This window comes from Mya arenaria, chromosome 4 (assembly GCF_026914265.1).
Source record: "Mya arenaria isolate MELC-2E11 chromosome 4, ASM2691426v1".
Classification (NCBI taxonomy): domain Eukaryota; kingdom Metazoa; phylum Mollusca; class Bivalvia; order Myida; family Myidae; genus Mya; species Mya arenaria.
The window spans coordinates 65,754,913-65,769,686 of record NC_069125.1 but is presented as its reverse complement, the minus strand read 5'-3'; the positions used below and the strand labels follow the sequence as shown (position 1 = coordinate 65,769,686).

The window sequence follows — 14,774 nt, the reverse complement described above, 5'->3', positions numbered from 1 at the left end:
ATCCTTTGATAGACATATTAATGTTGAATGTGGATGTGTTTTTTGAGTGAGTCTTTTTGTTTTGTTTTTGCTTGTGGCAAATCTAGACTGTCTAAAATGTTTTTGCTACTTAATGCCCTCTGTGATTTCATTTGAAACAGATTAATTTCCTTACTTAAATTACAGCCAGAGTACAGTTTTTTGTCTGTGGTCTATCTTTTAAAATAACACTAATGAGCTACGGTGACAGACCAGTAACTATGGCTATAAACGACTGTTTTAGATAGATCTGTTAAATGCAGTTCTTAAAACTTTATCTACAGCTTCATTAAATTATTTAGTGATCAATGTGTCTAATGCACTGGTCAGTAAAGTCTTCTTTTCAAACACGGTTTTACCCAAGTTCAGTGCTTCGCCCCGTTCATTTGTTCTATATAGACATGTACAGCAAAACAATTAACAATCATCTTGTCTGAAACTGCTTCCCTACACATTTCATTTAAATAGTACCGGTGGTGTTTCCGTTAGCACCGTATCTGGAATTCTTGTTTTAAAAAATACTTCATGATAGAACAAACATGTTAAAACTAGTTTGTGTTAAGCCAAAAGGTTTTTGTTGCCTCTGCTGTATATTTAAATAATTTCCAAAAATGAGAAGATCTGAGCAGAAAACACATGTCAATTTATTTTTGTATGGGAGCAGTGATTTGATTATTGTCGCATCTAATCAGTTATAGGTCAAGTACCTAAGTTGTTCAACTTGTGTCACTACAAATTGTCATGGTTTGTCCCCCCGCCAATGCTCATTTTTCTTTGCATAGAACCAAATCACAAGTCAACCTAAAGTACACAACTTTATTCAAGGAGTTTATGCCATGTTTTAGCAAGAGAGCACTAGGCATCTTTATAGATTTGCAAAGGAAATTGCTTTTAAAATTATAATATAAAATATAAATTCTTTAAAAAATTCTTGTTTAAAACAACCGTTTGAAACTACAACCTTGGTAGTCATCTACTCATAGTCAACGATGCCCAGCCATAGCTCATTTGTTTATATGTGGACTTCACTAGAACTGTTCTTATAATGTTTTGTTAGGGTAGCTGCATTTCTCTGCCTAAAACATTTATTGCAAATCGACGATCGATGGTCCACTACCGAGCTTGTTACAACCATGCACAAAAGTAATGGTCAAAGCAAAAAGTTCATCTCTCATGTATGCAATCTCTGGGCCTCTGTACCATTTCTAAATAGATTATCTATAGGTCATCTGATTTCGTACTTTAAACTTTTAAAATATAGTACAACACACTTGTATCCCATTTAGTATGTGTCCATGATGCATTGTATTCGCCAGTGCTGTTGAGCGGGCGGTTTAATGGGTTATCAGTATAAAGCTTGTTATCAACTATTATTAGTAGAATAACCGAGACGAATACAAATATAGACTGACAGATTGGTGGCTTGCATCAGGCTGTCTGGCCATAGCTAATTTAAAGTGATTGCTCTGTTTACAGACGTATTATCCTTTAATCATTGTTTTCTGGTCCAGTTTTAAAATGGGATTTAGGATCGACATTAAATCGTTGATTTACATGATTTAATATAATGATGAGTAACGGCGTGAATCATTTGGTGTATTATTTTTTTATCTTTTGTCACGGACACCTTTTGATGGACTTGGTGTTCCCTTAAAATTAAGCTATTGCTTTCCCTCAACACACACCAACATACTGTTAATATATACATACATACATATATATATATATATATATATATATATATATATATATATATATATATATGTATGTATGTATATATTAACAGTATTGTGTATTATATGTCGACTTGTGAATAGAAAAATGAGCATATATAAAAATTTAAACTGAAATAATAATTGTTAACGTCATTTTTTCATTAAACGTGATTCCTCCGAGGTTTGTATCAGTTTATAAAACTATGTTAGACATTATTCATCTTATCAATAATTTATTTTAACCACCGCAGCATTCTACCAAGATACAATTAATCCTGTTAAACATCTAATGTAATCAACTCTCCTACAAGGCGAAAAAATACACCCAAAAATATCGAGCCAACTGAAATGCTCTTTTAAAGAGTTTTGCTGGTATGGTGACGCCTGATTACGCCTTATAAATCAGATTCGTTGTGCATGAAGAAGTGATATATTGTACATTGAAACTTGTTTCCTTTTGTTGGTTATGTATTTAAAAGACTTTTAACAAGTGTGTTCATTTGAAGTTACGAATATTAACAAGAGCGTCGCTAGGCGGGTCCATTCAGTATACGGGCAATCGTTGTTTTCTGGTCTAGTTTTAAGATGTGATTTAGGATCGACATTAAGTCGTTGATAAACATGAATTAATATTATAATGAGTAACATTGTGAGTCAGTTGGTGTTGTTTTCTTATCTTTTGTCACGGACACCTTTTGAATGACGTTGTGTACCTAAATTTTAAGCTATTGCTTTCCCTAAACACGCATAAATAAGCGATAAAACCGCCCGCTTAACAGCACTGGCGAATATAATGCAACATGGACACATACTGAATGGGATACAAATGTCTTAGTTACGTACTATATCATATAAGACATTTATCGTATAAATCGTTTTTTTTTTTAAACTCCGCAACATTCTCCCGAGTTAAAAAATAATCCTTGTAAAAAGCAATGTATTTAAAAGACTTTTAACAAGTGTTATCGTTGGAAGTAAAAAACAAACAATGTATTAACAAGAGCGTCGGTAGGTGGGTCCATTCAGTACGCAATCAAGGAAATAAAAATGTATCAAGCTTAACCCTTTTTTTCAGTGTTTTGTTTTTATCATTAAAGTCAAATGAGTTATACATGATAATGCATTAAAACTGCATTGACCGTGTTGTGCGCCTTTAAAACGACGAATGCTAGTTCCTTGAATGTCCATAATAAACTGATTTAAGAAGACGATAACCAAAGTGTGTTGAGCTCATCTACAAAGACTACTTGTTGGAAATTAGCAATGCGTATTCATAACAGTTTTAGATTGAGAAACTCAGATAGTTTATATTTAAAGCTGCACTCTCACAGATCGACCGTTTAGACAACATTTTTTGCATTAGAATGACCCAATTATTGCTTAAATGTCTGAAAACCAGCGATACAAGGCTGCTGACTAAAGATCAGATCGAAGTTTTTCATATAAACGTTCGAAACAAAATGTTTCATGGCAAAAAGCGTTTCTAACGATATAAGAAAAAATGAAATTTTTGGCAGTTTTTCAAACAATTGTGGGTTATTTATATGACTGAACGGAAGGCATGGATACCAAAATCAGATTATTGTGAGACAAAAATAAATTAAAAATCAAAAGTCTCAATCTGTGAAAGTGCAGCTTTAATAGCTTTATATCAAATGTAACAATTCTACTGGTAACCTGATTTTCTCCTCATTGTGAGTATATTGTATATATGGTGTGTTGTGATGTCCATGTATAATGTGTGATTTTGTTAATAACTTAAAACTTACATAAGTACATGTACTCGACCGCTGTGTTCTCTGGACGGACATGTGTTTACACACCGAACTCGACGTGATACAGGACGTCAGAAAAGCGTCCTATCGCAATAACCTCGCCCAAATCTGCTGTGTGTATACGTTGGATGCGTTCTGAGGCTTCGCATGATTGTTCTTCGAGAATCTATTACAAGGCACCTTTTTGCGACGTTTGCTTTAGCAACGCATGTAAGATGTGCGCACAAACGTATGCAGCTAGTTACGTGTTTCAGTATGCCATGAGGACACACACGTATTCATAGTAAACACAGTTTTAAATTAATACAATCCACCCTACAGGCACAAGTCATGCAACCAAACTTGTATTCCTGCTCTGGTTAGCGGAACACATATAAAGGCCCGAGTCAATGAGATGCACACAACACCACAAGACAACCCATACAGTGTGTGTACATTCTACTTGATAAATTACGTCATAAATGCTACGTAGGAAGGCGCATATTTTGCTTCAAATGAAGACTTTAAACAAGGTTAGAATACAACACACATTCTCAACCAATGAAATTGCAAACAGGCAACCATTAAGTAGTAGACTTAATCACTAAGAATTTCAATTTTCGCGGGTGTTTAAAGATCCGCCTATTGCCAATCATCCGACACACACTCCCTGCGTCAGCTTTTGCGTCGGCAATTATCAGCCAATAAGGTTGTATTCTAAGTCTGTTAGATGACATGAAGTGAATTCTTAATGAATAAAAAGGACTAGTTTGCTACGCTCACTCCGCCCATTCTTAATCATTAATAATTCACTTCATGTCATCTAACCATTACATAACTTTACTATTTCTTCACCATTTTTAATTAAACAGCGCAGTCTACGCCACTTACGGAGTCCCACCTTCGAACTTTCACTTTCGTTAGTCACCATTCGAAGCAAAAGGTTGCCTTCCGACACAACATTTATGTCGTAATTAATTTATCACGTGGTATACACACACTGATATATATACTACACGAAAAAAAAGTCATTAAAGGCATTAAACGAGGACGAGTTCCATCTTTTGTTTAACTAAATGTATACAATTTAACTGCCGTAAGATAACCTGTTTACATAAACGTTCGCACATTGTTTTGTGTTAATCACTTAGTTTTCGCGATAATTATCTAGCTATCTAGTTGATATTCGCAATTTTTTTTCGGTACGATAAATATCATAAGACTTAAAACTGGCTTGAAAGTGCCCAGAACTGCCACCTGTTTTAGCTAATCAACAGAAATTACCGGTTAATTAGTTATGGTTTGCAATTCCACTTAGTAAGTAACAGAACAACTGGTTAAAGATGCACTCTTATTCCCACGTAAGATTTACCACAATTAAAACTTTTGTTTTAAAATTCCAAATTTGATGAATAAATGTCGAAAACAATGATTCTCATGAAGGATACTGAGTTGAATTTGAAAGAAATGAGCATTAAACACGGCATTTCTACCATATAAAACTATAGAAGACCACAGTAAATATTTTAGCATTCACCAATCATTTAATATTTTAGCGCTTTCTGCTATTAAGTACACAGTTACAATCTTGTTATCAGTAATTAATATTTTTCCATAAATGCATTATTTAGTAAGTAGTTTAAGGTGTATCAGTCAAAATTAATGTTTGTTATACATGTGTATGCATTGATTTTGAATAAGAGTGTCCCTTTAACGTGATAAGATTTTATCAATGGGATGACAGTTTGTCCCCAAATAGGTGACGTTTTATTTGCTGTACTTAATTTTTTAATCAACACTATACCAACGTCATTGGTCTTTCTTTAAAAAGTGTTATACACATAGTTTGTTTCAATTATTTGTGGGACTTATGCGTTTCATAAATCCAGACATTTTAATAGAATTTGCTCTGGAAGTAGTATAGTATTGTTGGCAGTTCGTAAGAAAATACTTATATAAAAGACCAAGTATATACAAGATAATTACAAACAAATAACTACATGAACCATCATATTGTTTCTTACGCAAACAAATGATCATGGATAGGAGTAAACGATAAAAACAACTGGAAGTAAGAGCTTTAACAAACACTGCGGTATTATACGTTACCATTTATTTGCAGGTCTGTATGACAATCATATGATGATTTTCAAACACATTTCCAAATGAACAATGACCTATTCCATGATCAATCGAACTAAAAACGGAGAAAACTTGATTTCGTAAACATTTTATTGATGACAATAATATAAAACAATATAATATTGTAAAGAACAATCGGTAAAAATACCAAAAAAAAAATATCACAAAATCCCATTATTAAGAAATTTTAAAACCCCAAACTCTGCTTGAATGCAAAACATGGTAATATAAAAGGGTATAAATGTTTGGCATTTATTTTTATGAAGAAGTTTGCTCTGCACTTACACAGTCCATTGTTGTGTAAGCACATCTATAATATTGATCCATGATCAAATAATTAAAATTTGAATATTGGTGTTTTCGGTAAACGAAGACAAAAACGAATATTTTAAATATATTCCTGGACATATAAAATATGGTTCATGACAATGAGACCTTTAAAGTTATTATATTGGACTAAAACTTATTCTTGATCATGTAGAAACTGCTCCTCCGATTCCTGTAATACTCCACTAACACTGGCCAGTTCAACCTGTAACAAATACACACTTGTTTAATTGTTACTATGGATAATTTTAACTTTAACTGCACAGTTTGCACTAACAAGAATTTATTCTTCCTTGCGAGAAGAGATACGTGGAATATATTGTTTTGAAAAGAGATTATATGAATTGAATTATGTCGCTTTAATTCGAACTTTTATAAAATTAAATAAGCTTTAATATAATCATACTTTTTTCCATAATAAGCTGTAAAAATATAAACAAATGAACTAGTTTTATTGTTAATGAAGCATTATATCTGTATGCACATTTCAAAACGTATGATGCACATATCAAACTAATATCACCTTCGGAATGGGGTACTGTGTTGGTTCAGGTGCATTGTTTCTGTCAAAGTCCTTCATTGTTCCACACTTTGCAATATCATCCACCCACACCCCCTCATAAAGCTGTCCATTGGTTAGGTAATAAAATTTACCAGGTCCATTTTTCTTGTCATCTCTCCAAGAACCTTCATATCTGTTTTCATTTGCTGTAAGAAACAAACAGGAGTCAATATAGAACACTTTTATTGGTATTATATTAATGAGTGTAACTTCCTTCTATTTAAGACCTTTTTTATTCCATCACATGTTACTTAACTGAAATGGGTATATATTTTTTTCATTTATAATACAATTTGTTAGTTGTTAAATTTGCTAAAAATATGAACTGTTCATACTTTGTACCATACATCCACTATTACAGCTGCATCTTCAATGATTACCAATATTCAATTTTGCATATTTAATGATCAATTAATAGCATTTCTTGATAACAATAAGTATTTAGACTTACGTAATCTGAGCATGCCTTGACCATTGCGCTTGTCATCATACCACTCGCCTTCATAAATTGTGCCATCTTTATAATACATTCTTCCCCAACCACTTCGCTTGTCCCCATACCACTCCCCTTCATAGTACTCTTCATCTGTGTAGAAGTTGGTTCCATAGCCCTGTCATGCAGTGTAGTTAATACTAAATTGCTTAGTCATAAAAACATGTACATGGTATATGTATTCATACAATAATAAATGTAAATAGCTAAATTGTAGTTTAACAAAACAAAGTCTCTTTTCTTCAATTCCTTTAGTATTTGATAACTATTTGAACAGTGTCAGCAAAGATTAGAAATGCAACAAGTGAATACGGTATGTCAGGGGTGTAGAAATTAATTCAAGTAGCAGGGAATATCCTAAAAGTAGGCGGGGGGGGGGGTCTGGGTGTCCTCCCCCTGTTAGGGTCAAGGGGGCAACGCCCCTTGTGGGATGAATTTAAGCCTTTTTAACCAAACATTCTAGTTTTCTGGTGCATGTTTATTTTGTAACAGGGAACCTTAACATAAATGTACTATAATATGATACTGAAACTGAGTACTATTCCCCCCCCCCCCCACCAGTGAGGGCTAACTAATGAACCAAACTACTGTCAAATTCAGATTCAGGATAATATTATAACATTCCAGACCACATGCCTTGACATTTGCTAGCTATTCCCTCCTAATAATAATATAATTTCTTCTCTATCAATTATATACTTTCAGCCACTGAATCACTATTAACCTCTGAAAATTAAACATCTAACTTCATTTTCTGTGGTTCTAGATATTTCACCTGCAGCTAACTTATTCCATTTTAATAACCAAAAGAAATATCTGGACATAATGTATGTTTCCTTATAACCTCTTCCTAATCTCATTCACATAACATTTACAATTATTTTAAAATACACTGGACAACTTTTTTACATAAACATTTTTTAAATGTGAATTTAAATTTGATTTTCATCCTATAATTTTCAAATATAACATGTGAAGACATCAATTTACAAAAAAATATTTCCTTTAAATATATTTTTAATTTGCATTTGCATGACTGATTTATTAACAGGAAACCTGCACATGCATCTGGCGCATGAAAATTTCCAGCATGTTTTTATGACTTTTGTACACTGTTTTCCATAATACAAGGAAATATTGTTATTATATTTTTTCTGGAATATGTAATAAAGATTAATATTTTTAGTGATTGTAAAATCTATTATATCAGTGAACTTTAAGTGCTAAATGATGAGTGCTGGCAAACAGGAAGTTGATGAGCTTAATCCCATTAACCACACCTGTGCAGAATTGTCACCACAAGGGTCATTACTTATGCAATTACGGAAAAAAACATGTTAAACTTGATGTCAGATGTTTGCCAAATTAACTGCACAAATAGTTCCACTATTATCATTCCGTTCATTTTTTTATTATGATGCATTTAATATACTCTAAATTTAAACTAAAATACTGTGTGTAATTGCACTGTATTATAGAGAAAAATAAAAACCATATATAATAATAATCATTTTTTAAATTCAACATTATTCCAGGCACTGCTTAATGAAAAATATTTGTCTATAATGAGTACTTTAAAGCGTGGTCTAATGTATGTTTTGAAATTATGTATGAGGAAGAAGTCCAATAGAGCATAAGTACTTAAATATTTGATACTAACATGACGCATATCATTTTTCCATCCTCCTGAATATTCTTTCACAAACTGCCCTTTATGTTTGGTGTCTGGTCGACTGTATGTTCCAAATCCATTTCGTTTTCCCTTTTTCCAATCTCCATCATATATACAGGCACTTTCTTTCCATTTGTATGTACCTTTACCTGAAAATGGAGTTAAAGTTTCATATCACCAATGTAAATTAAAACATCTAGTTTAAATTCATATCATACATTTATGATCAATGAATGACCAGCTGCGTGACAACTAAAAATACATGTAGCTCATAAATAAAAGTTAAGCTATGTTTTTTTTTTATATATACTAAAAAATCAATAAATAAACACCAGATTGTCTTCATGGCCCTTTGAATGAACCTTAATACCCAACTAGTTGAATGATAGCAAAAACTGCCAAAAATGTTTGATGAACACCACTTTATGTAAACATTTAAGCCTATCTTGATCTGATATCAAGTCGGATCAAGTCAAGTAAATTTTTCAACGTCGGATTATGTAACAAATATAATATAAAATATGATATGAAAAGTAATCATACCGTCTTTTAAATTATTCAGCCATTCTCCTGTGTACTGGTCACCATTAACTGAATAAACCGTATTACGAATGCCCTTTTTCTGAGCTTTATAATCGTTTTCCTTCCACAAAGGCTGCTTCGCCTTTGGTTCTTTTAACATAGGCATTTTAACGTTCGAAAAGCTTTTTATTTAATATTTTGTCTATCGATAATAACAACACTTTTTGTAAACATTGAAACCGGAAGTGTATGACAGTACGCTATCCCTATGACAACAAGGTAAAGCTCGTCACATTTTGTTAGTCAAAACGGTTAGTTTGGTTTTGGCCATTATCAGAGGTATTGGCGCAAAAGTTGTGGGAACTATACTATATACATCATATTCTTTCAAATGAGATGTACATTTATACCCATTTATAAATCTAATGACGTTGTTTTGAGCAGTTTTTAACTGATTTGTTAGTTGTTTAGTAAGACCATTCTTAATACGGTTTATTCAGTTAATGGTGACTAGTACACAGCTAGCATATAGTCAAAATGACATTTGCTAAGCGAGTTTTTGTGAATATTCAAGTTTAAAAAATCTTTGTTTAAACAAGAACATGATCCTAAATTTTCATTTTCCTGATTGCACGTTAAAATTTTGAATTAGCAGAAATATCATTATTCCACACCACGTCAAGGTATTGCACAGGAGAGTATGAGACTAAAGTATGGTCATTGCATTTGATAAAAGAGTTTTTGACTTTAGCAAGTTTACGTTTTGATCCAAAAAGAATTTATTCAGTTCAACCACAAGTTTTATGTAAACTTATTGTCTTAAAGACATTCATGACAACTTTCCAGTTCGTTTCCAAGAGTTTCTGTTATACAATTTGGACCCTTATGTGAAAAAGTATAGCACTGTCATCTGCAAAACAACGTTAGGACAAGATTTGCTCGAGAACTTCCTTGACAGGGGCGACTGAGTTTATAACTGATAAAACATTTCTTTCAAAGTAAACCATGATTCCTGCACAGATATGGCAGTAACATGTTATGTGAACATAAGAAATGCATGCTACAACTTTAATTTGCATTTTATTTGTCTCATAACTGAATGAACTTCTTATGTGGCACACTTGCACAGACTTAACGCATCCCGTGCGAATATGTGAATGTCAATTAAAGAATATCTCACTATGCATTGAGACACCTGTTGCCACTTTCACCTATACCACAGTGAAGCCTAGGCCTCACCCTAGGTTATGGTATAGGTTAATGGACTGTGATTTTAGGTTGGCTCTGGTTTTCTGATACAACAACAACAACAACAACAACAACAACAACATTTATTTAGCATTAAATGTACAACATTCATAGCCAAAATGCTTCACATATTATCAAACGTGAAAGGTCATAAGAGAGAATTACAAATTGGATGTTATATTAAGATTGTTTTATGAATTAATATTATCATACATATATATTTATTATATGTTACTCTAAACGTGATCGTAAAAGAAAAGCATGGTATACAAATTTAGCAAGAGAATTTAGCTTTTTCTTTGTATTTGCTGACATCAAATCTATAAATTTTTGTTTTGTGGGCCAATGACAAAAAAAAATGTTTTAAAATATTCCTTTCGCAGGTTATTATAATGCGGGCATACTAACAAAAAATGATATTCATTTTCTATGACATTCATGTTGCAATATGTACAAATTCTATCTGTTCTAGGTATATTAAAATGCCTTCCCTTTTCAATAAGTAAGTCGTGGGATGAGACTCTAAATTTAGTTAATGATATCCTATATTTATCTATCTGTATAAGATCTAGATAATTTTCATGTAATAATTCTTTTTTATACCAACTATATGTAGCCAATCTGTTGGATCCATTCACATCTGCACTCCACGATTGAATAAATATATCAATTATCCTCTGTTTAATTAGTTGTAAAGGTATAACTTGTATATCTTGTTCGATCCAGACGTCAGACATTCCAATTTCATCTAATATTGTTTTCACTTGAAAAGCCCAGTTTAATCCATTAAATGTGTTATTAGAATTTGCTTCGGTTTTAAGCATTGTGTATATATTTTTCACTAATGAGTTATCATTGCTTTTTAATATTTTAACCCAGTACCGTATCATATTTATTTTTCTCTGAACTTCCATAGGATGTCTTCCTAATTCACCATATAACGCTGATAAATTTGTACTTTTTCTTACTTTAAGAACCTTTCTCATAAATTTACAATGAATAATTTCTATATCTTTTGCAGGATAATATCCGAAAATTTCTGATCCATAGTTTAATATTGATCCTACCAGACTATCAAACAACTTGCATTGCTCTTTTGTATTTAGTTTTAATTGATTGACTGCGATGAATAAATTATGCAAAGCATATAATGAGTGTTGAGCGGTGTGTTTCTGCGTTCTGTTCCAGTTTCCATTCTTAAATAAAGTTATGCCTAAATATTTGAATGATTCTACTATATCTAGATTAGTATTATTGAATGTAAATGTATATTTTGTTTTTCTTCCCCTCTCAAATATCATTATTTTAGTCTTTGGTATATTTACTTTTAAATCCTAAAGGCCGCAATATAATTGTATATCATTAAGCATTGATTGTAGCGCTATAGGCGTATTGGCAAAAATAACTGCACCATCTGCAAAAAATAGTAAGTATATTTTGATATCATTGATACTGCATAGCCCATCTATATTATGATTAATTAAGTATGTCATTGACGAAAAATAAAAACATCAAACTTGAACTGGGATCCCCCTGTTTTACTCCAATATTTGAGGTAAAAAAGGGGGACGCCGTTTCCTTATATCGAACGCAGGCTTTTACAGTATTATACATGGCCTGATTAGCTTTTACGAACAATGAGCTAACATTTTGGGTTATAAGTTTATGAAATAAATGAGATCTTGAGATTTTATCGAAACATTTCTCGTAATCGATAAAACAACAATATAATTTCATTTTTGATGCAAGAGTTTTAGCGATTATTGAATGAAGTATAAATACACAGTCAATTGTGGACTTTCCTTTCTGGAATCCGAATTGATTTTGAATTATTTTTTCATTAGTGTTACTCCATTTAGTGAGCCTATTTAATAATATCGTTGAATAAATTTAGCTATAATATTAATGAGTGTGATTCCTCGATAATTTTTTGCTTCTTCTACATTCCCGCCTTTGAAAATAGGGACGATAATACCCTCCCCAAAACATGTTGGGTACTCCCCCTTTGCAAATATATAGTTATAAAGTTTAAGCAGAAACGGTGCAATATGAGGAAATATATGCTTATATATCTCTGCGGGGATATTATCTAGACCACTACTTTTATTATTGTTTTGGGAAAATACTGCATCTTTTAGCTCAACAACGGTTATTTCTTTATCAAGGTATTCATCAACAATATCATCTCGTAGGACATTATCATCGTTACTAACGGGGGTGCTATATAAATCCCGAAATTTTTCGAAAAGATCAGAAATATTTAGATTTTCCGCATCTTGGGGGCGTTTCTTATACTGGTTCTTCACCCTTTTCCAGAATTCCCTTGGTTTAGTTTTGCTTAATTTTTCTAATGTTTCCTTTTCCTTGGCTAAGTATTTATTTTTATTCTTGCGTTTAACCTTATTATAATTAGATTTTGATGCAATATAATTATGGCGCAATTCATCACTCGATTTATTCCGTATGAATTTATTCCTTGCCTTTTTAAATGTAGATCGTGCATCATAGCATTCTGCACTGAACCATACTTTCTTGTTCGGATGTGGCATTTTATCTGTATTTAGGCTGATACCTTAGGAAGTATAGGTGAGAGTGGTTACCTTTCTCACTTTTAAGGTATCACCGCTATTAACTTTTTTAATTTTCATGGAAAATTCCTAGCGTATTAGCCTATGAGTATAGAAAACCTAGAGCCTGCCTAAAATCGCAGTCCATTGACCTATACCATGATCTAGGTTGAGGCATAGGCTACACTGTGGTGGTATAGGTGAGAGTGGTCCCCTTTCCCGTTTATACGGTATCACCGCTTCAAATAATAGAACTTTTGCTTAAAATGTCTTAGGGTCTTAGGGTATTATCCTATAAGTATCAAAAACTCAGAGCCTAGCTTAAATCGCAGTCCAGTGACCTATGTCATGACCGTCTATGCCTAGGCTACACTGTGGTTTGGGTGTCAGTGGTCCTCTTTCTCATGTTTAAGGTATCACCGCTTTAAACTTATGAGTTTTTGATGGAAAATTCCTAGGGTATTAGCCTATAAGTATCAAAAACCAAGAGCCTGTTTTAAATTATGCTTATTATTTTAAAAACAGTGTTACTATGGCAAAACAACCCGTAGGGTATATACTGTTGGTAGCAATACGCGGCGCTCTTGTTAAGTGTGATCTAAAAATCAATATCAATGCATGAACATGTATTTAACAGATGTTGTCTACGTTCAAAATGCAAATGATTATTATTATTATACATGTGCGGGATCAGTATTTACGGTAATGATCTTTAAATGAGGTAAAGCAACATTGTAAGCTTCACGTTCTACAGGCGGTATTAGATGTTGGATGAAAATAATTCACTTTTTTATGGAGTTTTATTATTACGAAATTAAGTGTGGCAAATCACTAGGAATGTTTAAACTAACATACTGACAGCTGGAACCCATCAACAAATGATATCCGTGAAGTTGTCAGCCTAGCAGCATGGCAGGGTAAATTAGCAGCATGACAGCATATAGCAGCTTGGCTGCGTGAGCTCAGCAGCATAACAGCTTGGCAGCCTGGCAGCGTGAACAAAGCAGCATAGAAGCGTAGCATCGTGAATTTAGCAGCCTAAGAGCATGGCAGCGTAAATTAGCAGCATGGTAGCATAGCAGTCTGGCAGCGTAAACTGAGCATTATAACAGCCTGGCAGCGTAAACATAGCAGCATGGCAGCCTGGCAGCGTGAACATAGCAGCATAGCAGCGTGGCAGAGTGAAGTTAGCAGCCTAACAGCATGGCAGTCTGGCAGCGTGAAGTAAGCAGCCTAAAATCATGGAAGTCTGGCAGCGTGAATAAGCAGCCTAACAGCGTGGCAGTATGGCAGCGTAAAGTTAGCAGCCTAACAGCGTGGCAGTCTGGCAGTTTGAAGTTAGAAGCTTATCAGCTGATAGGATGGCAGCTAGGCAACGTGAACTTATCAGCTTGGCAGTCTGGCAGCATACAATTGGAAGTCTTACTGCGTGACAAACTGGCAGCCTAACAGCGTGGCAGCTTAGCTACGTAAACAAAGCAGACTAACAGCATGCCATTAGCACTCTGGCGTTCTTGCAGCTTAAGATTGGTAGCATAATATTCTGACGCACAGGCACTGTGAAGTCAGCAACATTACATAAATTTAGATATTCATGTTTTCAAAAGAAGAAGAAATCTTCCATTGATTGCATTGATCATGATCAGGTTAACGGTTTAAGGAAATGGTCAGACAATTGTTCGTGGTCATTTGTTATTAAAACTCGTAGTGATGTATGTTTTCCTAAGACCGGCATTCGAGCTTATAAAGCACAT

At 33.3% G+C, this 14,774-nt stretch overlaps 1 protein-coding gene across 1 annotated transcript; it reads right to left on the bottom strand.

Annotated features, from left to right (window-relative positions):
• Nucleotides 1-5,679: 5,679 nt before the first annotated feature.
• On the bottom strand, nt 5,680-9,458 carry LOC128232301 (MORN repeat-containing protein 3-like). The gene is made up of 5 exons (XM_052945783.1): nt 9,227-9,458; nt 8,672-8,832; nt 6,970-7,129; nt 6,480-6,664; nt 5,680-6,161 (listed from the first exon to the last, which is right to left on the bottom strand). The coding sequence occupies exons 1-5, from the start codon at nt 9,369-9,371 to the stop codon at nt 6,093-6,095; spliced, it is 720 nt and encodes a 239-aa protein (XP_052801743.1). The 5' UTR covers nt 9,372-9,458; the 3' UTR covers nt 5,680-6,092.
• Between the last annotated feature and the right edge of the window lie 5,316 nt (nt 9,459-14,774).